At 34.0% G+C, this 22622-nt stretch overlaps 1 protein-coding gene across 36 annotated transcripts in view; it reads right to left on the reverse strand.

Annotated features, from left to right (window-relative positions):
- ROBO2 (roundabout guidance receptor 2) overlaps positions 1-22622 on the reverse strand; it is a 1555999-nt gene that overhangs the window by 90984 nt on the left and 1442393 nt on the right. For all 36 annotated transcript variants that reach the window (XM_070252274.1, XM_070252275.1, XM_070252262.1 and 33 more), the window contains 4 exons: positions 13989-14113; positions 9369-9540; positions 4485-4690; positions 196-277 (listed from right to left, as the gene is read on the reverse strand). In XM_070252274.1, the coding sequence (XP_070108375.1) occupies positions 196-277; positions 4485-4690; positions 9369-9540; positions 13989-14113 (585 nt within the window). The remainder of the gene's footprint in view (positions 1-195; positions 278-4484; positions 4691-9368; positions 9541-13988; positions 14114-22622) is intronic.

Below are 22622 nucleotides of genomic sequence, written 5' to 3' on the forward strand. Positions count from 1 at the left end.
GGACAAATGTATCAAATGGCATCTAGGCAATGCTGTGTGCCAAGCGGTGCAGGAGTTAAAAATGGCATAAGACTTCATTTCTATATTCAATGAATTTAAAATCTTGATCTCTCTTTAACTTGTAATTTGATAATGAGCTAATCACTAAAATGGCCTCAAGATTTCTTCTGTCAGGATAATTCACAACGAACCCACCTGTGACACCCAGCACAGCACTCCAGGAAGTCTCTCCACTTGAACTTGTGGCAACACAAGTATAAGTGCCGGTATCAGAAATCTAGTATGCGAGGAAGAGAGAGAAGTAAGTTGTTTTAATTAATTTGCAGAATAATTACTCAGGCTCAACAAGGCAATATATAATTTCTTAAAATGTGATGTATCATTTGGCTGTGTAAATTGTACATTAGAGTCAATCATACGTATACAAAAAATACTAAAATAAACATATAATGTTTTTTTTTCATAATAGTGACTCAAAGATTTTTTATTGTATTTCCACAACTAAATGTTATTTTTCTGATAAACTCTGTTTGTCCATCTCTCTTGCCTCCAAAGTAGTATCTTATCTTTTAACTCCAGTTTTTGTTTGGGCTTCCTTGTGTCAGAATTAGATAAGGACAACTCAGGACAAGATTTTTCAGAATCCTATAACCTTCCGGAGATCAGTAAAGCAAAGCTGTTCTCTCTGTCTCCAATAAATTATATTTCAATGAATAAAATGTACCCAGGAGTAAATAAACACTGAGGTAATAAGGGGCCAATCCTTCCTTTTCTTTTAAAAACAAAGAGAAAAGTGAAGACAGAAAAATTAAAAAAAAAAGAAGGAAAACTAAATCTTTCCCTTTAAAGAGATCAGTACTCGTATTTAAATTGTAGCAGTGCAACATCAAGTGAAATAAAGTTGTATCATTAAAAACCAGACAAACTAAGCTTATGGAATCATTGCAATTTAGAGCTGAAAGGAATCAGAGAAATAATCCAATACATAACTCTTTTTTAAGCATACTTTTAAATTGCCATTTCCAAGGTTTTAGCTATTCATTGAGTAGCAACAGACTTCTAGAAATAGTTGATAATGTAATCAAAAGTCCTCTTTTACAAATGTAAAAGCAGAAGATTCTGTGATTATATCTCGAGAAAAGTCCCAAATCAATAAAAGATGTAACTCAAAAATCCTCTCTGTGGTTGAGTCCTGTGGGCTTACTCTGCAAACAACATTCACTTGTACTAGTTTAGGGATAAAGGAAAAGTGAGGGGGGAAGAGAAACGAGGACCAAAGAATAAGGCAAGCCAGGAGATGCAGAATTAAGATTCTGTGATGAACATGAGTTTAATTGTTGATGAAATATGGGAGTTCATGGAATATAATATCTGCTGGGTTCAAACTGCAAGTGTATATAGATGACTCAACCTTCCACAATTGATTCTCGGGTAAATCATTAGTGCATTGATGTTACTGCCGTTCCACCATTTTAATTGATTTTAGACGTCATTATGTATTTTAACTTAAGTTTCAAATTGCAGTGGCACGTCACTCTTTGCCATATTATCTCAGTACGATTGTCTTCTATTATACAAAGGGATGATGGGGGATAGCCATTGTAGAAAAAGCCATTCTTTTAAATGTGGCTGTGCACGCATTATAGTCATTAGAAATCTTTGCACTGAAGAAGCATCACTCGCAAACTAAATATAATGAGCCCAGGTTGGATTTTAATGGGATGTTCATTTGAATATGGTCTGTGAAAGAGTAAAGAATTTGCATTTTATTATAGCTGTTGAACTAAAATGTAGCACTTGTTATTATGTGCAAATGCTAAAAGACGAGTATGGAGGTAATGCTTCTTAACTGCATCTCCTTGTCATTGTGTGGAGCTACAAGTCTGACATTAGCTGTGGTAGGTATGTTTTAATGAGTATTGGAATATTCTACTTCTCAGAAGACACAGATTCAATTACCAATTAGCTGGACTATGAGAACGCAGTGTTCATCACACTATTTTTCCCCCTTGCCTTAAGTACCAAAAGAGAAAGAGTGAGACACAAAGAAATATGACCTACAGAAACCATCTCTTGACCGTACAAGTGAAGTACTGTAAAACATTCATCTCCCTTTAAAGACGGTCATCTTACGGGAAAAGAACAATTTTTTCATTTTAGAGTTTATCAAAAGTGATATCAAGAGCCTAAACATCTTGCTAAAAGTCACTCTTGTATCACCATCACCACTACCACATTCATTTTTGTTCCTTTAACTTTAAATAATGTCTTTTCTGATCATGAGTGCTTCATACCTTTTTGATCCTTCTCCTTTTTGCCTTAACCATGTGCTTAAAAAGAGATTAACGTGCTGGCACACTCCATCACCTACCTTCTCCTTGTGTCGTTGGCTGCAGACAAGCTCCCAGGAGCTTGCCTCTCAGAGAGACTGCTCAGAATCCTGTCAGAAGTCTGCAAGTTTGTGTGACGTCATCAAACACCCACCTTTAAGTGCTTCTTTCAAACACTACTGGGGATCTTGCCTATTCAAGCACACCCTTTACTTCAGCAGTACAGAGAAAATCCATTAACCTCCACGGCCCATGTCTGCCTTTAGCCCAGAGAGGGAGTTTAAAGTGTTTACTCAAGGAGAGTTGGCATTAATTTTTTAATAACTCCATTTTGTTCAAAGAAGGTTAACAATTAATTTACAATCAATAAAAAAGACGGGCTAAAAATCTATACTAATTTATTTTTCTTTTAACTGAATTTGACAGTTTTTTTCCTACTTAGAGCAATAATTAATGTCTGTCTCAAAATTAAAACAAAAAAATTATACATATTAATTTTATTATAAGTTAAAGATTTATGTGTTTCTGTGTGTGTCCATATGATGCAAAAATAGTCATTCTTCTGTTTGGTATATGTACCTGCATGATACGCTGATAAAAATCACAGATAAGCATGTGATTGTAAATATATTTCCATTGTAAGAGAAGAAGACACATTGTGATCATTTGAAAATACGTGTCATAAAAATATTTTTATATATACCTCTTTTGCCTTCTGAATGGGAAAATTCAACAAGATCTTTTTTGTTTTCTAGTTTTCCTTCATCTTGGTTCCCAATTTCTCCCTAGATACCACATTCTACTAATTGTTCTTCTGCAAAATCATTTTCAATAAATCTTTCTTCAAGTGCCATTACATCATCTATCTCAGTTGTAGCTCTCATTCTCAATCTTAGGATGACTATAACATATACAACTCTTGAGCTTTAGCACAGTACCTGCTACACGGAGGGGAGGCTCTCTATATTTGATTGAATGAAGTGAATATACTTGTGGAGGGCAGGCATCCTTCTGGTATTCATACATCATGTAATCCTTCACTGTGAGTGTGTATGGGACCTGTTGACTCGCTTCTGGCCAATAGAATATGGCAAGAATGACAGATGTCATATTCATGATTATGTTACATAGGATTGTAATGCCTGTCTTGCTAGGGGACTCTCTTCCTTGACTTTGAGGAAGCAAGCAATCATGTTGGGAAAATCCATATGGCAAGGGATGAACTAAAGGCAGCCTTCAGTCAACAGCAAGCAAGGAGTTGAGTTCATCAGTCTGACAGCCAGAAGGAACTGAATGCTACTGACAATCACCTTGCTTGGAAACAAATCTATTTCCAATCAATCTTTAGATGAGACCACAACCTTGATACCTGATTGTAGCTTTGTGAGACCCTGTAGCAGAAGACCCAGCTAAGTCATGCCTAGGCTTCTAACCCATAGAAACTATGAGATAATAAATGTGTTGCCTTAAGCCTCTAAGTGTTTGCTAATATCGTTACATAGCAGTAGATAGCTAATGTGATATTCAGAAGTAGACATTTATGTTGATTTGCTTCAGAAGCATGTCTAACTTGTTAAATCAGCAGGAATTGTCATTCTCTATCATACTATCTTCTGTTAAAAGACCAGCAACGGCTTGTTCTTGCCCACAAGTTTAAATCTAAACGCCACAGCAATTAAGCTAAAATTTAAGATTTTCCACCAAATAGCCAGGCCTGTTTACTATGGATTCAGTCTCATCTCTTGATTTTTTTTTCCACATAACTGGCCAAGCCAATTTACCCACATTTCCTTACAAACTTCCTTTGTTCATGAGAGTAAATCAGAAGGATTTGTCACTTTCAAATTATTTTAAATATTCCATCACTATCATTAACTTTATGTATTTATTATTTATGTATTTTTAGTTTCATTGATTGCATATATATGGGTTGCAATAAAGGAGTAAAAAGTATCTAGGTCTGTTACACTTTTATGATTAACATAAAAACAATGACTTTCCCTCTAGTCTCAATTCATTACTTGTAAAATAAGAAATAACACGGTCTATGTACAGCATCATGCTGGGATGTGAGATTTAAGTTCACAACAGTTTTTGTCTAGGGCAGTACTTATCTTGAGATGAAGATTCAAATACAAGTCCAATATTACTTACCCGTAAATTCTTAATCTGCAACGTTCCTTGTTCTTGTATAGTTGCTCTTGGATCTCTACCCAGAAAAGTAAAACCCTCCTTTAACCAGCTAATTACAGGAAGAGGATCACCAGTAGCTTTACACTTCAGCAATGCTGTACCATCAACTGCTAGCGTTTGGTTGGCTGGGCCTTGTAGAATTATGGGTGGAGGTCTATCTGTCAAAACTAAAGGATAAACATATTTTCAGGAAATTTTAACTTCTCTGAAATTCAGTCATCTTGATATTGAAAGTAAGGTTAAAGCCCAAAAGTCATATATATTACTTATATTCTGCATATTCTATATCCGTCATATATCTATTATCTATATATAGATAGATATACATACATCTATAGATACTATACTGAGACTCTACTATTGTTTATAACTTATTCTGAATTACCTATAATCAAGATGATTATGGGATAAAGTATGACATTAGAGAGGCCTAGTATTATTGAAAGGCTTAATCATATTAAAATTAAAATGCAAATACAGAGAGCTTATGACAGTTGTTCATAAAATGTCCATTTTATCTCATATGCATATATAAGAAAGCCTGTGGAGTACCATATGGGTGGAGTAAATTTTCAGTTTTGTTTTTATTATAAATATATGTACAATACATAATTTTACCCTTCATAGCACCAGTTGCATGCTGTATTTATAAAGATAATATTTTTGCTATGTTAAAATACAAGATTATAAATAATTCATTTCCAAAATTGTGAGACTGGGCTTTAGGTTATAGTAATATAATTTAGATAATATGATTTAATTTGTCTTTGCAACTAAGCAAAGAAAAACCATCTAGTATGACAAAATCGGGTTTTCATGCAAAATCAATGTTTATATATATCAATTCCTGTGTTCATTTGGGTAAATTCTCTATAACTTCATAACTTTTAGTTCAGTGTGTTCTTTATCAAATATTGATTAATAGTAGTATTTTCAGCGCCTTTAAAGTATTTCACAATGATTTAGGAAGTATATCAGAATGTATAGTATTATTTAAATGGGTGATGAAAATATGGAGTTGATTGGAGGCAAGCTTTCATTTACAGGTCATTAGAAGATCACCTCATAATGAAACTGACATGACCAGGTCTAAGGAAGGCTTTCTTAAGAGAAAGTTTTATAAACTTAGCTTAGATTTTGGTTAATTATCCAAAATACGCTTTTTATTGTGTGTATATATATATATATGTATTTTATATATATATATACACATACATATATACAATATGTATAATATATAATATATATCATACATGTAAATATATGCATATATTTATTGTATAAATAATTTGTATTGCATAAATAATTTATTGTATAGATATATTATATTATACATATATATCTATAAAACTTCCACAGAAAGGAAAAAAGAATGGTGGATTTGATTTATTGCTAAGCAACTGTGAAGTGAAATGGTGTCTTTTCTCAAGAAGTTCATCCTGTATTGCAACATACATGATCAAAAACGTCATTTTGCCTATTAATGCTCTAATCTCCTTTGTCTACCATCTTCTATAAATACCAGTTTATATGATTATCTATTTCTCAACCTATTTGCATCTTTATTACTAGAGTTCAGAGTTTTGGAAAATAAATCATTAAATTAAGTAGCCCTTTTAGATCCTACCATGAGAAAGCCAAATTTTAATTTAAAATAGAAGTTATGATATAAGTACTCTGCGTATCAAGATACAGTGGATTTCCAATCAACCTAAACCGAATACATCAAAATATATATTAAAATGTATGTGTGTATGTAGAAAACCTTATAAAAACCTAAGGAAAAAAAATACTGTTTGTGTATTCTTTACAAACAAAAACTAGAACCTTTTATTTCACTGATTTTCTTGATCAAATTCTTCATTTGAGAAGTAAATAAAATAATCTTCAGAGAATGTGAAAGTACAATGTTATGCTAATTCTCACATCTGGCAGTAATCGTGCAAATAGATATCCAAATTCAAAGCTTCATGGAATTTATTTTCTTCATGGGTCAAAAATGGAGGGCCAAACACAAAACATTATGAATAATTTTTAAGTTGAGTGAGAAAAATGGGTCTGCATTACCAGAGTAGAAACTATTTATTTAATTTTAAATAACGTTACTTCTTTGTTTCAAATATATATAGAGAGAATTCAGGTAACTTCTTACAACCTGCTTTTATTTTCATATCCCTGAAATTATTAGATATAGCCGAAAGACATATAATTAGTTTCTTTCTTTCTTTTTTACTGCCCAAATGAGTAGCTCATGGTCTTTTAAATGAATTTGATCAATAAAATAATTGAAAATCTCCTGGCAAGAGGAATTTTCAGTTTCAAGGATATTATGGGTGAAAGATGACCACAGGTTTCCATGAGAATAAAGTCAAAGGTTAAATGAACATTTAGGATTTCCAGTGATCTGTGAACAATTCCATAGTTTTCTCTAACTATGCATTATAAATCCCCAATAAACCTTCATATAAGATCATGGTGTGACATTTATTGTCAATATAAGATATAAATATGTTCCTTCTCTCCAGTTATTTTAGATTCTATTGATTCTACTCATAGAAATCTCATTACAATTTTCTAATTTTCTGAGAGAAAAAAAGAGCAGAAGAAAAGAAACGAACAGTGCCAAGGAATTAGTGAGAAGGTCTTTTAAAGGGATATTTTGAAATTCAAGTATATTGAAGCATCTTAGCTCTATCTACAATCAGTAAATTATCACTCAACAAGCACCTTTCGTCACCATTAGCAATCTCAACTTCTATGAACACTTGAGTTAAAAATATTTCCAGGAAAGGAGTCTAAATGCAAAAATGTAACAACAGAAACATTGCTATAGATGTTTTGCTTGTCTCTCTGAACATGACATATGTTTTCATTCTACAGTGGAATTTCAGTTGGCTCACAATTGCCCTGGATCACCCCAAAAAATATATGTTTAAAATAAAAATGATGGCTCACATATTGTTAAATTGCTTAACCAATCTGAAAAATTCAAAACTATGAATAGAAGTCATCAGCCAATGTAGCAAGTTAATATTTACAGACAGTTATTTATAATAATAATACGTGTGTGTGTTTACACCTTGAAGGTAGATTACTTTACTGTAAAAATCAATAACTCTATAACCCCCATTCAATGTTCTTGCAAAAGAATCTTGACTTTGTGATTGCTTACTTAAGTAAAAATCAATGTAGGAATTAATATTCAAGTCAGTTGTAACAAAATGTTCAGAGCCAATTCAGTCATCAGACTTAAACTTATCACTCTTTTAATTTTGCCCTAAGAAACAAAGCTAGAATTACCACCATTTTGTGAGATTATGTCATCAACTAACATAAATTCTCAAAACGAATTTTTCCTTTTCATTACATGAGACATAATTCTGAATATTAACCGGTCTCATGAACTGTATCAGTTATATCAACTGGCTCTTCTGATTCATCAGTTTTGTTTTCTACAAATATGGTTTGCCTTTTCCATAACAACTTCTTCATTTAGAAACATTTTAGAGTCTGTCTTTTGTGAAATCCTATAAGCAACTAGATTACAGTAAAGCTCTTAAGCATTATGTTCGGAACATTTCATAGTAGTATAGAATAAAACTTAGGCTTGGGCCAGAATATCTTATTTTCCAAGTATATCTACCTGGAAAGTTTTTGCCAATAGTAGAAAACATAAGAACTTGAAAAAGATTAATAATTATCTTTTATTTCTTTTAAAGAAATGGACATATGAAGGATTAAAGATCTTGCCCATCTAAAGGAAGAATTTCTCAGCACTGCTACCCTTGAACCTGACTTCTCCTTTCAGTTCCATTGCAGTAAATCTCCACAGCATCAGCAGGTGCGGCCATTAACGACTCAATGTCCCCGAAGCCAATGTTTGTCTCTTCTATTTATTCCTATTCCTGACATGGCGCTGAATCAGGCAATACCACGGACAGACATTAAAAAATATTGCCTTTCTATTAATTTTAAATGACCTTTTAATCTACATGTAAATTTGAATTGTATGAAAGCACATCAAATTTCACCAGCAGAGAAAAGAAGAGAATCAGAGAGGTCACAGACCAAAGCTCTTATATTTCAGAAGCCAGCACTGGGGGTGGGGAACCCCACAAACCTCACAAACATAGGAGAGCAAGAGAGGATTTTTAGTTTAAGACATCAAAGAATAAGGCTTAAATTCATGCTCAGAGGTTCACAAAATATCTAAAACTCCCTACCTGTCAATTGTGACAAATCAGGTCTTGGAAAAAAATCAGATTATGAACAGCTCTACAGCTTTTTCAGCTTTCACTATGAATGTAGATGCTCCAATTAACAGTCGCACTACATACGTGCAAATAAAAAACAATAATTTTAGCATCCATCAGTAGTTTGGAAGGTATTTAATGACTTTAACTTAGTGAATGTATAATTAAAAAGTCATAGGATGTCATAATGTGATTAGCTAAGTAAAAACTCATCTCTGTTTCCACTGATAATATTAAAGATGATCTCTCTTTCTCTTCTAGTAAAATAAAATTTTTAATATCCATTAGAAGCAATCATGTCAGCATAAGGCTACATAAAAATATACAGATGACTGTTGAGTGTGATGTCATTTCTTTAAATAATGCATCATTATATTTTTAAGAATAAAATAGATTGTCTTGGATGTTCTTCTTTGGGAAAATAAGTGGTATTAAATCACAAATTATTTAAAAAATGTTGTTTTACCTAGATTCAAAGTTAAAGACAAGCATTAATTTAAATGACTTAACGAATTAGAAAATTTCACATGGTAAATGTGGATCTTGAGATAAAAATCATTATTTTCATAAGACAGATCTAATAATATCGCACCATCAGTAACTTCCAGTTGGGCTTTTGCTAAAATGCTTCCAGCCACAGTTAGGGCCTGGCAGATATAGTAACCGGCATCTGAACGCTGAATGTTGGTGATCGTGAGGTCTCCATTTGGCGACACAGAACATCTACTGTTGGGCTGCTGGGGTTGGTTTGGGAAAAGCAGGTTCTGCGGAAGCAAACACAATCTCATCAATATTCTTTTCCCACTCAAAAGGAAAATAATAACAACAGCTATTGGAATTATGGGAATAAAGTTGGATAAAGAACATACACAGACTTAAAAAAATACAGTGTTGAAATGATTATATGCCACACAATGAGTTTCAGTGGGAAACTTTTTCCAAATCATGAGAAATAATAAGCTCTAAGAAGTGAGCATGCTTTAGTTGAAGGAGCAATTGTCTAAAAAATCTGTGTCTTTATCTTAACCACTCACTCTCTCCCTGACTTTCTGCTAGTTACTAAGTATCTTTAGAACAAGGTTTCCTCATCTGTAAGATGGGCGTAATAATGTTTCTCTGACTCAACTCATAAGACACGGTGAGAATGTATCATTATGTATGTGTTATATAAACTGAGCATTACTAAAGAATGCAAAATACACTTTCTGCTGATCATTTTGAATACCTGAACGTAATTAACTGAATTTCTCCTAAAGGTGTTCAGAAGTGTGTGACTGAGACTGACACAGACACAGCCCAATCTACTCCTGCTGTAAGGTTTCTGCAGGTTGTAGCAGCTTTTAAAGGAGCCATGTATAAATCCTGCTGTCTAAGCAAGATTAGCAAATCAATGGAAATAAAAAAGAAGATGCAGAATGTTTCTGAAGTGTGCATGTAATCATAAAGAATTTCAATATATTCCCTTTTTTAATAAAAATTACTTAAGTTTACTATATATCTCATATTAAATCCAAGCAGCCTAATCACAAAATTTTGAAAATTCTTATAGGAGGGCTGTAATATTAATTTGGATGACCTATGTTGCTTTGCTGTTGTTCAAATAAGAAAAACATTTGGGTATAATAAATCATATTGAGATACGTTTCCAAGTTGGCTTATAAATAAGGACATATCAATTTTTATGTTGTATTTACTTACAAAAAAAGAACATTATAACCCTCTGGGATCTGTTTCTCGATATAGTAATTAATTTTCCAGGTTTGTAATTAAACAGCTTCAATACGTTACAATCAGGAGGTAATAACATTCAATTAAAGGCATAAGACACATTTTCACCTTAAAATGTTTTTACCCTTGAAGTAATACCAATGGAAGAGGATAAAATAGGGTATTAACACTTTTCAATTACGCTAAATGACTTTAATCCTGCCAATGATGTCCTACTTTAATTAGAAGCTCTTCTCTTTATTGCAACATGATGGATGTCCACTTTATTAGATTCAAGTGTGACACTATGAGCCCACTTTACATAAACATTACCATGTTATTAAACTCTTTCTAAAAGAAGTCATGTTTGCTAGCATGTCAGGAATATAATTTCAAAATGCTATTGGCCTCCTATGAAATTTGTATTCCTATATAAGGCTAGACATTTTCATACATACAAAACATAATTTGAGAACAAGCTAATTCTCCTGTGGAAGCTAAATATATTACTGAAATAAACTATCTAAAGAGAAGGGTCTAAATTTTAAAGCCAGTTGAAAATGATACAATAACTCAAAGTGTGCACTTTCCTACAATTAGCCATTAGAATACTAATTTACATAGCACTAATACATCAGATGGGCTTAACTCTCTCTGGGATCTCTTCCTCTACAATGTAGTATCAGTCCACCTTCTGAATGATTCGTTGACATGGAAAATGGCATATGATTGAGGTTAACTCATCATCTTTATTCCCTGCTTGTATGACATAGGCAAAAGAAAATGGATTACAAGCAAAAACCAGGAATTCTACAGAGCTCTTCTTGCCTTCAAGTGCCTGGGTATCCTTTTAGTGCTAATTGGCATTATCAGCACATATTGAGGAATATGGACCATTAAATCCATGCTCTTAACTCTCTCTCTACTGATGGATAGTCATAGATCACTGTAAAAATTGGATACTGCAGACAGTAAGACCAATATATTTTTCCTAATATCACAACTCATGATATGAAAATTTACAGTTTGCTTAAACATTTCTCTTTTGTTCTTATTCACAGTTTCTGTCCCCCTCTTTCTTTTTTTCTCTCTGATTTGAGGGAGATAGGTGAAGTAAAGAAAACCAGACCTAAGATTATAATCAAATCAAATTACCTAACTGGAAATTTTTTTCCAGAGATCAATATCTCTGGAATTACATGCCACTTTGTCAAATAACAGGAAAAAAAAAAATACTTTAATGCTGTTTGGTCATTACTTCTTTAAAAACCATTAAAACACAATGCAGTATATTTAAATATCATGTTTATTGGGCTACAGGACTCATATACATTTTATGCAGTTTCTTACATCAATCTGGAGCTATTTTAGGGCACGTGATTTACACATGATAGAGCTGTATCTATATAATAACAAGATGTTATAATGGGATTTGACTCAATACATGGATTTAAAGTGTAAATTTTCAACAATCAAATTGCTTTACATCATTATATTTAGATTATTTATAAATAAATATTTCCATCATTATATTTACTATCAGTGGCTTGAGGGAGTAACTTTGATGGTCTCCACAGCCCCCAGGTGGGTGGAGGGAGGGAGCTACAGGCAAGAGGAAGAATCTCACAGAGCTTCCGGGGCTCTCTGGCGTTCACCTATCCCCGCCTTCTCAGGCTTTGTGTGGGTCTGGGGCAGAGGTGACCAGAGTGGTGCTGAGCTCCTCCTCAGTGCTGGGCACTAGTGTCCAGACAGAGGGAGACTTCAGGCCCTGGCAGCCCTGACCTGAGCAGCACCGTGAACTTGCCCCTTCAGCCAGGACACAGGCGGAGGCAGGTGCATTCTGCATTTTCCGTATTTCTAAAATCTTGTTGACCTTCATAATGTGTAAAGGTCTTTTACAGATAAACTAACTTAATCATGTAATCTTCATAACTTATGTGAAGTAAAATGGGTTATCCTTATGTTTTAGATTAAGAAAATGAGCTCCAGTAAAGTTAAATAGTGCTACAAAGATTGTACAATCATAAGGAGGGAAAATGGCTTTAGAATTCTTTCCTTTTCCAGGGTATGTTTATGTGTGCACATGTGTTATAACCAGGTCATTTTGCTTTACACTCACTTTAGAGTTGGAGAGGTTTTCCTCCAAAATTTGTTTTATAGCTATTAACTGATAAAAAAGATGGGACTTAGAGCCTGGAGCAATTCTGATGTGGGTAAGGCAGTGATCATTGCTTCACTTTATCTTCCCACCACTACTTTAACATTCCACAAATCAGAGGGGAGGTGAATCCAACATGGAGCGTTGAGGAAAGGAAGAGAGACAATTTGCCCATCCATATTGAGTTGTTACAACTTCTAGCTTGTGGTGGTACAGGAATATATAGGAACCCACAACAATTAAAGACGATGGCTGAGGACGACTTCCTGAGGCCAATTTACCCAGATAGTCATACATGAGTTCTGATCAACAGTTCTCTTAATATAGTCTAAAACACTTCCCATCTCTGGCAAAGTTTTTAGATTTCCTGAGACTTCTAATCATGGTTTCCATTATCCAGGAAATTATTCCAGAATTTGGATTACCAACAGAGGGTGCTGAGAAGGAGCACCAGTAGGTCCCTTCCTGAGAGCTATATGTCTCCTTGGGGATGGTGCTGGAAAGTCTATAACAAAATATCTCTAGGTCTCTTAGGAATGCACAGATAAATTTTTAGACAAAGAACACAATTTCTGATCTGGCTTAAGCTGGAAATTCCACTCATTGCCTCAGAACCTAGAGGCTAAGTGCTTGTCCAAGTTTGGACCAAGTCCAAAATGAGAAAAGTGTTGTATCCAATTGACATTTAGCAGAGAATCTGAGAGGCCAGGCTGCCCAGAGAGGGCTCTGAGAGGACAAACCAGGGCACAGCAAAGAACACACAAGTATTGTGTTCCTTCCGGTGTATAATGTATTATTTCCTTTCTAACTCTGCTATGAAGAAATCCAGAAGGGATGATGGAAGAAAACATTTCTCCCACTCTTAAATGGAAGTATGCTTAACTTAATGATAAAGAAAAGGTATTTGTGCTATCTATCTATGAAAAGGAATTTCTAGGCTGATTAATAATGGCAATATTTTTGACTGGTTTGCAGGATGTTCTAAGTGTTTTATATGTACTAACTCACTTAATCATCCCAACGTAGCTCAATGCAAGAAAGCAAAAGAACCTTTCTATTCAGAGATTTTAAATAGCTACAGAGGTTTTGGGTAGACTTTTTAAGATAATTTAGTTACACTGCATTGTATCTATTCTATGTAAGATAGATAATTTTAGAAAATTAACACCAGAAAACAAAGGATGTTACATTAGAACATCTGACTTGCACTTATTTTAGAATTAATTGCTGTCTTTTTTAGAAATAAAATAAATTCAACACTGATAACAAGAAGGCAAGGCAAATTTTGAGGAGCAGCAGAGACGGGATTTCAGAGATTTCAGAAAAGCAGTCAAGGCTCACACTCACCTGGCTGCCTTCTTTTTGCCAAAAAACAGCTGGCTGTGGGTTTCCTTTCGTTTCACAGGGAAATGTCACTGTTCGACCTTGAGCAACAATCTGATCTCTTGGCCTAACCACAAACTGTGGAGGAGCTATAATTTAAAAGGAAAGAAAGCGTGTAAATACAAACCATTGACAAAGAAAAAGATATCAGAGGGAAAATCTGGTACTAGGTAGATTGCTCAGTGCCAGACAGAGGCTACAGGTTTTGATTTATTTTTAAGCAATTTTCAAAACACAATGGGGAAAGGAAAGAGCAGTCTATCAAACGTGAGGAAAGAAGTAAACTTAGTCCACACATTTTAAATGTTGTACATTGTAATCCCTTAGACCATATACTTGCATAGGAAAATAGATTTGTAATGATACTGTAACATTTTTAAGAAAAAGCATGGCTTCCCTACTTGGTTTTGTGTTTTCAATGAAGCCAGAAAAGATTCACTCCACTACTCAAACATCTCCTTCCTGTCAAATCAATCTATTGACAAACATTGATTGTTCTGGTAATACTTGCAGGACAGTGTAGCAGGTGCAGGGGGACCAGAAGGCATAAGATATGATCCTTATTCTCAAAGTGCTAATATTCTAGAATGGGAGAGTTGAAGTTTTGAAGACATCTAAGAATTGAAGAAATGGGAATTACATACAAAAATAACTAACAACATAAAGAAATGTATGAAGTGGTTGATTCTATTTAATTCATTTCATTTAGATAAATAAGCATCAGCCAGACAATTACTATGTTCCCCTATTGGAACATAAAGTTTTTAGTTCCCTACTGGGCACTGTGGGCACTACTGATACACATCTTTAGCTCCCTATTGGGCACTAAAGATACTCAGATAAAAAGCATCTATCATGCAGCCATCAATGAACTCACAGTCTAATGAAAAACACAAAACAAGATGATGATGACGACAACGACAACAGAAAAACTAAAACAACAATTATCTGAGATTGCGGTTAAATCCAATGATAGAGGTACTTTCAGAGCACAGCGGAGGAGCACTTAAGTTATAGTACATATAGTCAGTGTGATAGGACTTCAGGAGAGAGGGATCCCTTTGTGTTATGATAGCTGTGAAGAAAGGCTTTTTGCAGGAAGTAAACATTATGGGGCTTTGAGGAAAGGGTGGCATTTAGATAAGTGGAGAAATGAACATATTTGAAGGAAGGAACTTACTGAGCAAAGTCAAGGAGCAAGAACACATCTAGTATAGAGTGTGTAATCTTGCAGGAATGGAAGTTCCCCATTGTGTAAACATCATTGGCTACAAAAGATAGATTTGGACCCGGCCTAAGAAAGTCCTAAGAAGACAAAGTGAGGATTTTATTTTGACTCTTTGTAAGCTGAGGAGTGATAGATGCAAAGAAAAATTTTGGAAAACTTTAACCTTCTACTAAATATAGATTGTGGAGGAGGAAGATTAGTCAATAAAGTGGAGAGCCTTGTTGGAAGACTAGTAAAATGGCGTAGGCGAAGATAACGAGACCTGAGACAAGCAACCCCAATAGAAAAGAAAAGAAAAGGATGGGAGTCACAATCCTAAGAAAGTTCAGATTTAAATTGGGGACCAACTGTAAAGAGAAAGAAGAAAATGAAAGACAGTAGACAGAAAGACAGAATAACTGAAGTTTTCACAGGGACATCTTCTTCATACCAAAATCCACTTCTGTTGAAGAGAGAACAGCATGTTTATTCCGTGACTTTTCTAATCATCTGTTTCCACTTTAACTCATTGTTTATGCTAGAAAACTTAAGACCAAGAAAAAACTTTAAAATCAACTTTAATTTTTAGAACCTGGTGTACATGGCAACAATCCTAAAATTTGAACTCTAAAGAATTCTAACAATAAGTGACATTCAGTAAAGGCCTTTACTCAGAATTCTTTCTGTCCTACAGGAGTACATATGTGCAGGTCCAAGAACGGAGTAAATGTAGGATAGCCGCAGACGTACAGCCAGTTACTCATTCTCACAAGAATGCTCGCCTAGAAACAGCGGCAGCATTTTTTCAAAAGCTTCACTGAGATTTGTAGTGACTTCTTTTTCGCCGTTCTATTAAACTGCCTCCTAATTCAACACATTCAACACATACTCCAGAGACAGAAAGAATAAATCTACTAAGGGAAATTTTCTTCTATAACTATAGATAACAGAAGACTCAGTATAACAGAATGGAGAATCCAGATTTATGGATCTATTTGAACAGAATGTGGTTTATGTTGCCTTGTATTTTCAGGAGATTGCTTGCTTCTTACAATGCTCTTGTTATTTCTTCTCAATTCCACAGAATCAGTAGACATATTGATTTTTGTTCTATGTTTTCTAATAAGAATGATAGTTTAAATCAACGTTACAAAATTACTTTATGAACACCTCTTAAAACAATGCAGTAACCACTTTTTAGTAGAGATGTGAAATCATCAGATATTTACACCACAAAGACTTAAGATGGTCTCTATTGTCTGTAATATCCAAAAATATATATATATTAAGAAGAACTTAAAAATCCATGTATAGTTCTTTACTTGTTGGTAACCCTATAAAAGAAAGCTTTAGTGCCAATATGGACACTAAGCAAGAAGTACTGAGTAACTTAGCTTGTATCTCATTATCAAAAATAAAAAGTCAATTTAGTCAAAATCAGTTACCAGTCTTTGATAAAACTCACGTATTCAGCTTATTAGTTCATTTGTACTTCTTTTGACCAGAAAAATTTAAATTGGCTCACATAACTAGTTAGTAAAACCTTAGAGCCCCATATGCACTATGAGGTCCTCATTTATATAATTTTCAAAATGTAATGGAGAATATATGATTGAAATCATCAAATGAAAGATGAAGTGAAAGCAATGAAGACATATTGTATATTTTTAAGTATATTATGCTTACTCTGCATCTGTCTATTTATCTATTTCAGTAAAAATCATCTGTAGTTTAAATACAACTACAGACTTCCTTGAATTTGATTTTTCAAGCTTTCAAAAACTTTTTAGTAGATGAGTGATTCTGCAAAATGCTTCTGGAATCCAGATCTTGCAATTTTAACACAGCTGCTAAAACACAGACCCCAAGATAAGGACTAGCAAATGACCACATCTATCCATCCACTTTCCTGAAAAGATATGATTCATCCATTTATTCATTCAAAATGTATTGATTGACTACAAATGATGAGACATTCTGTTTGGTACAGGGGATGGAAAGCCAAATAAAAAATTGTTCATTTGGCCTATAGCAGAGACTTCTAAGTAAGTGAATAAATAAAAACAAAAACAGCAGAGTCTGATTTGAATAATAATAGAAAAATGCAGAGAGCATTGAGGGAGAAAGCCTGAAAGAGCCGCAAACTGGACCAGGCGATGAGGGAAGATGCCAGGGGATGGCTACACTGGAGTCGTGTTTTGAAGCACAAGTAAGAGCGCACTAGATGAAGAGGAGTCAGGCCACTTGGGATGGAAAGAAGCCGACAAAAGGCAAAGACCTATGATCTGAATGTGTTAAGGGAGTGTAAATGATTTCAAGAATAAACTTAGGGATGCGAAAGTGATGTAGGTAGGGCCAAATAATTTTTGCTAAAGGAACTTAAATTTTGCCCTGAAAAGTATGCAGATCTGTTCAAAGACATTTATGCAAGAAAGGTATAATAAGATTTGTGTTTTAGAAAGAATGCTGTTTTTGAAAGAAAAAGGGCAGATGCGAGGTTGGAAAATCATAGTAAGTTAGGGCAGAAAATCTGGTTGAGAATTTCTATTCACAGTAGCACCTAAAGAGAGCATTTCTTTGGAACTTTTAAAGGACAAAGAAATTTTGCAATATCATGATGTAATATTGACCACTGATGATATAATCTAAAAAGACCAAGCAATCAAAATGTCTTGAGTTTTTACCTAATACTGATTTTTTAAAGCCCACCAACGAAAAAGCTATCAGCATTTCTGTTATTCATGCAATGAAATATCCTTCCATGTGAGGTTTATTTACATTGTACTTTTATTCTAGGTTATTATAAATACACTGTATTTCTAATGTACCAAATAGTTTCTTGTCACCAGAATTTAAGCCACACTAATCCCACTGGAACTGGAATCACCTTATCATTTTTTAAATTAAAAAACAACTAAACATTTTAAAGTATTTAACAAAGCAAAATATTTAAAGAGTATTCAAGTCTTTGAAAATATACATCCTTTTCCTATTGGCACGTGAAGGTGGACCACCAAAACGAATTGTATCCATCAATTTCACTTTTGCAGACTCTCTTTCTCTGCCCAAGATCTATACTGCAATCTTCTGCGAAGGGATATCGGCCAAAGGAATTTATTTTGAGGTTTTGAAATGAAAAACTTCATCAGTAATTCTTCTGATAACACGTCACAGTTTCAGAATTTCTGCCAGGTGGCAGCAAAAATGGTTTGAAAAGACAGTACTTGGTTGATGGCACCAATGGGAGGGTGTAGGCAGAGAGGTGGCATTTTATCAACACAGCACAATAGCACAATGTCTGCTATACGTAAAACTGATTTTCTGTGATGGCTCTCATTAAATATAAAAAAACACCATTAGGTCCTCAAGATGACAATTCAAAACACACATTTAAACCCAATGTGAATTAAAGAGATTGTGTTATAAACTCCAAAAGAATATGCTAGTTATAGAAATGGCAATTTTCTTATATATTTCTAAGACAGAAGACTATAAAATACATATTTATATCCTCACTAAAACCCAAAAGCATTAGACAAATCTTTTGTAACCATGATGTAATAACCTACTTGCTTAATCTTTTAAGTGATTATACCTTATTGCTTCAGCTATAGCAAGAAAAGAGATGAAAAACACAGAGTGGCACAGTTCAGTGTTCAATCAACAAAAGTTAAAAACAATAGCTCTAGGGGCCTGCCTGGTGGCAAAGTGGTTAAGTTCACGTGCTCCGTGCTCCTAGTGGCCTAGGGTTCATGACTTCGGATCCCGGGCATGGGCCCACACACGGCTCATCAAGCCACATTGTGGAGGCATCCCACATACAAAATAGAGGAAGACTGGCCACAGATGTTAGCTCAGTGACAATCTTCCTCACCAAACAAACAAACAAACACAATATCTCTATCAGAAAAGTATGTGGTGTGATTTCCAGGGAAGTAGACCCAAATTTAAAAAGGTCAATTAAGATTAGAGGTTTGGTACTATTCACTTGAAACTGTGTTTTTGAGAATTTAAATACAATGCACAGTAAATTAGATTTGATTTCTGCTAAATTGTGCTTTGATACTGCATTCAGCCCAAGCTGGCTTCAATCAAAGTCACGCTACAGCTCTGTTATGCTAATGCCCGTTGGTGAGAGGGAGTGGTAATAGGGAAATCAGATGGCTGAACAGGAGTAGCGGGCGTAGGCCATGCATGAGGTAGGCTTGGAGATGAGGGGATGGGGGACCCTAAAGGTTAATCACATCATGTTCAGAGTTGTTTCTACAGGAAAATCTGACTTTCCATGGCAGGCACGATCATGGAGATATTCATGCAGCAGCTGCATACATTCACGTGTGACACGGTGCTTACTAGCCCACTCAGCAGCTCTTTCTCTTCAGGTATAATTTTGTGCCTGAGTGAATAAGTTTCCTATTCTGTCATAATAAACATTTTGAACTTTGTATCTTAAACTCAAGTAGAAAATAATTTTTTTGCTATTTAATATTTTTTGCTTGTTAAATTCTAATATATTTTATATGCATATTTGAAAAGCACACTCTTCCATCATTTGCTTGTGGTAAAGATTTGCTGAGTCACAAACTGCTTAACACAATAACAATAATTAACATTAACTGAGTGTTTATTAAGTGCCAGGGACTGTGTTAAACCATCCACAAGCATTATCTCATTTAATATTCAAAGAGCCCTTTTTCGTAACTACTACCTTTCTGATGTAAAGACCAGTAAACTGAATCTTATTAAGGATACACAGGTTTTTAAAGATTAAAACAATAGATTGGAGAACAGATTTGACTTCAGGCCCATCCGATGCCATAGTTGGACCTCTTAAACAATGAGCTGCTAGGTTAATTTGGTTCACTTCAAACCATGACCTGATTAATTGAGAATTTGTTATGTCTAGTCTTAAACAGAAGGGTAAGAATCATACAGTATAATTTTCAACATGGCATAATGTTCATAAAATCATAATTTTATGTTTTTCCTGAATAATTGCTTTATTATTAAAGTAGCATAAGCCTATGATCTTTCTCTTTCTGTGCTACCTATAAATACAACCTTTCTTAAGTATACTTAGTATACTTATTTCAAGTCATTCTTTATCAAAAATCGACAGTGCTTTTTCTATTGCTTGTCATTGCAATGCTTGTGTATTATTCTCCTCAGTGTAGCATTTTGGCTTCAATCAACTGGCCCAAACTAGCTCCAGCATTTCAGCAGACCAGCCTACTTCCAATCACTCACATACGTATTTGCTTGTTCTTAGGGTTAACCCCTCTTGATATCTATTATCCTTTGATCCACCTTGTCAACAATGATTAACCTGAACACACTCCAATCTTGTTCTTTTCTTGTGTTCTTTCCACTTTAAGGTACTTGTCTTTGCTTACATTCCCTTATTTCTCTACTTTTTCCCCTGCCTATGTGTCTTGCTTCCTCAATTCACTTGTAAGCTCTTATTGGTGTGGGGTGCTGTGTACCAATTTTCATTGAAATAGTGTCTTTATTTGGCCTGGAAAAACCCCAAATAGTGAACACTAAATGAATGTGTTGGAATAGAAAATTAAAAAATAATAATAATAATTCTTGATCAAAAACAAATACTCAGTGTTTTTCCCATCTCATCCTACCTGAAGGATATGACATATTTCCATCAGTGATAGTGACACATTATTGTAGTAATTTGGGTGGAGGGACATCAAAGAAAACATGCTGTTTGAGAAAATCTCCTAACTGATTCTGATATGTCCCTCTGTAGAGAATGGCCCCTACCCCAGATTTTATGACCCAAAGACTATAAATGAGTAGCTATCATCCCAGAGTGAACAAAAATAATGTAGAAAAATATAAGCATGTGGAACAACCAACTCTAGAAGTTCCTGCAAAAAGTTAGTTAATAAGTTTACCATAACCAACAAGAAACAGATAATAAGAAGTCACTTCATTAAAATGCAATATAGAACAGGAGTAAGAGATGAATGTTCACTCAGTTTATAATCAGAATAGATTGGCTTATAATTGATAAATGATTGTTTCTTCAACTTATTTAATTCCCTTTAATTTTTACTATTTAACACTTCACTAGATTTTAAAAGAATTTCTGCTAATAATATTGGAAATGCACAATGTCATAAAATATTTGATTTGAAGCTTATTAACACATAATTCATCTTAGAGGAAGAAATGCATTTATAATGGAAAACATAATTTAGGGATATAGGGTTTAAAATGATCATTTTTATAAAGCCCATTTAATCATATTTTATTCATTTGTCACTATTTTTGAGGAGTACAAATGATCAAATTGCTAAATAATCTACCTTTCCAATTAACCATTTTCTTACTGAGTCCGTGCCAATAACTCTTCTAGATGAGTGATATGTTTTCTTTCTCATCCAGTACCTTACTTCTAGGTAATATTAAAAAGTCTTATTCCATGATAAAAACCAATGTGTATACATTTTCTTTCAATAATCTAATATCTGCTTTTTCAATGTCAAAATGAAAAAGTAAAAGTACTAAATGGTTTACTGCTTTCATAAATATGGAAAGGAAAGTAAGTGGTCAAAGAGAATAGAATGACTATAATAAATTACAATCCTTAGATTCTTCATCTATTTAAAGTTTGTATTCTACTCTCCACCTATGAGAAGTCTCACATGTACAAATTGCATTCAATCCTTGTATGAGTAAATATGCATTGCAATTATGCAGCTATTGCTCCCTACATTTTTTAACCACTCTTATGGAATTTATTGATTGTGGGAAGACTAATTTTTGAGGGCTCATGTAATATCTAAAACTCTAAAAGTTACTCCTAGTTATTCAAACTCTGATGAATAAATTAGGCCATGAAGTTAGACAAATGTTTTATATAGTATGACCTTCTGAATTGTGACTTTCTAAATAAGAAGTGGCCTTCTAAACTGACATGTATAGAAGGGTGAAGGCAATTCTAAAGAAGGCCAAAGATACTGAGTTTTGATGATAAGAGTGACATACACACAAAAAAGTATGCATATATTTTGTGATGGTGGTTAAAACCATTTTCTTCAATTTATAGTCAAACATAATATGCTCCTCCCTGAAAATAAACAATGTAAATGTCAAAATTAAATAATTCTACGATTATCTAGAGTAGATAGAATGCCTTTGAAAAGAGTAAAGTCATTTGGTTCAAAATACCTTGCATTTTTGGATGTCATAGGCAAGCATATAAAAACAGTGGTATAATAAACAGCTATACGCACATAGCCATTTTGTACTTGGCCTTAACTTTCTTTTAAGACAACATATTATTGGAAAACACCACAGTAATAAGTTTGTGATAGAAATGAATTCAGATGTTGGTTGACACTTTAGCTCATAATACTATTTAATTATTTTAA

Source organism: Equus caballus, chromosome 26 (genome assembly GCF_041296265.1).
Source record: "Equus caballus isolate H_3958 breed thoroughbred chromosome 26, TB-T2T, whole genome shotgun sequence".
NCBI classification, from domain to species: domain Eukaryota; kingdom Metazoa; phylum Chordata; class Mammalia; order Perissodactyla; family Equidae; genus Equus; species Equus caballus.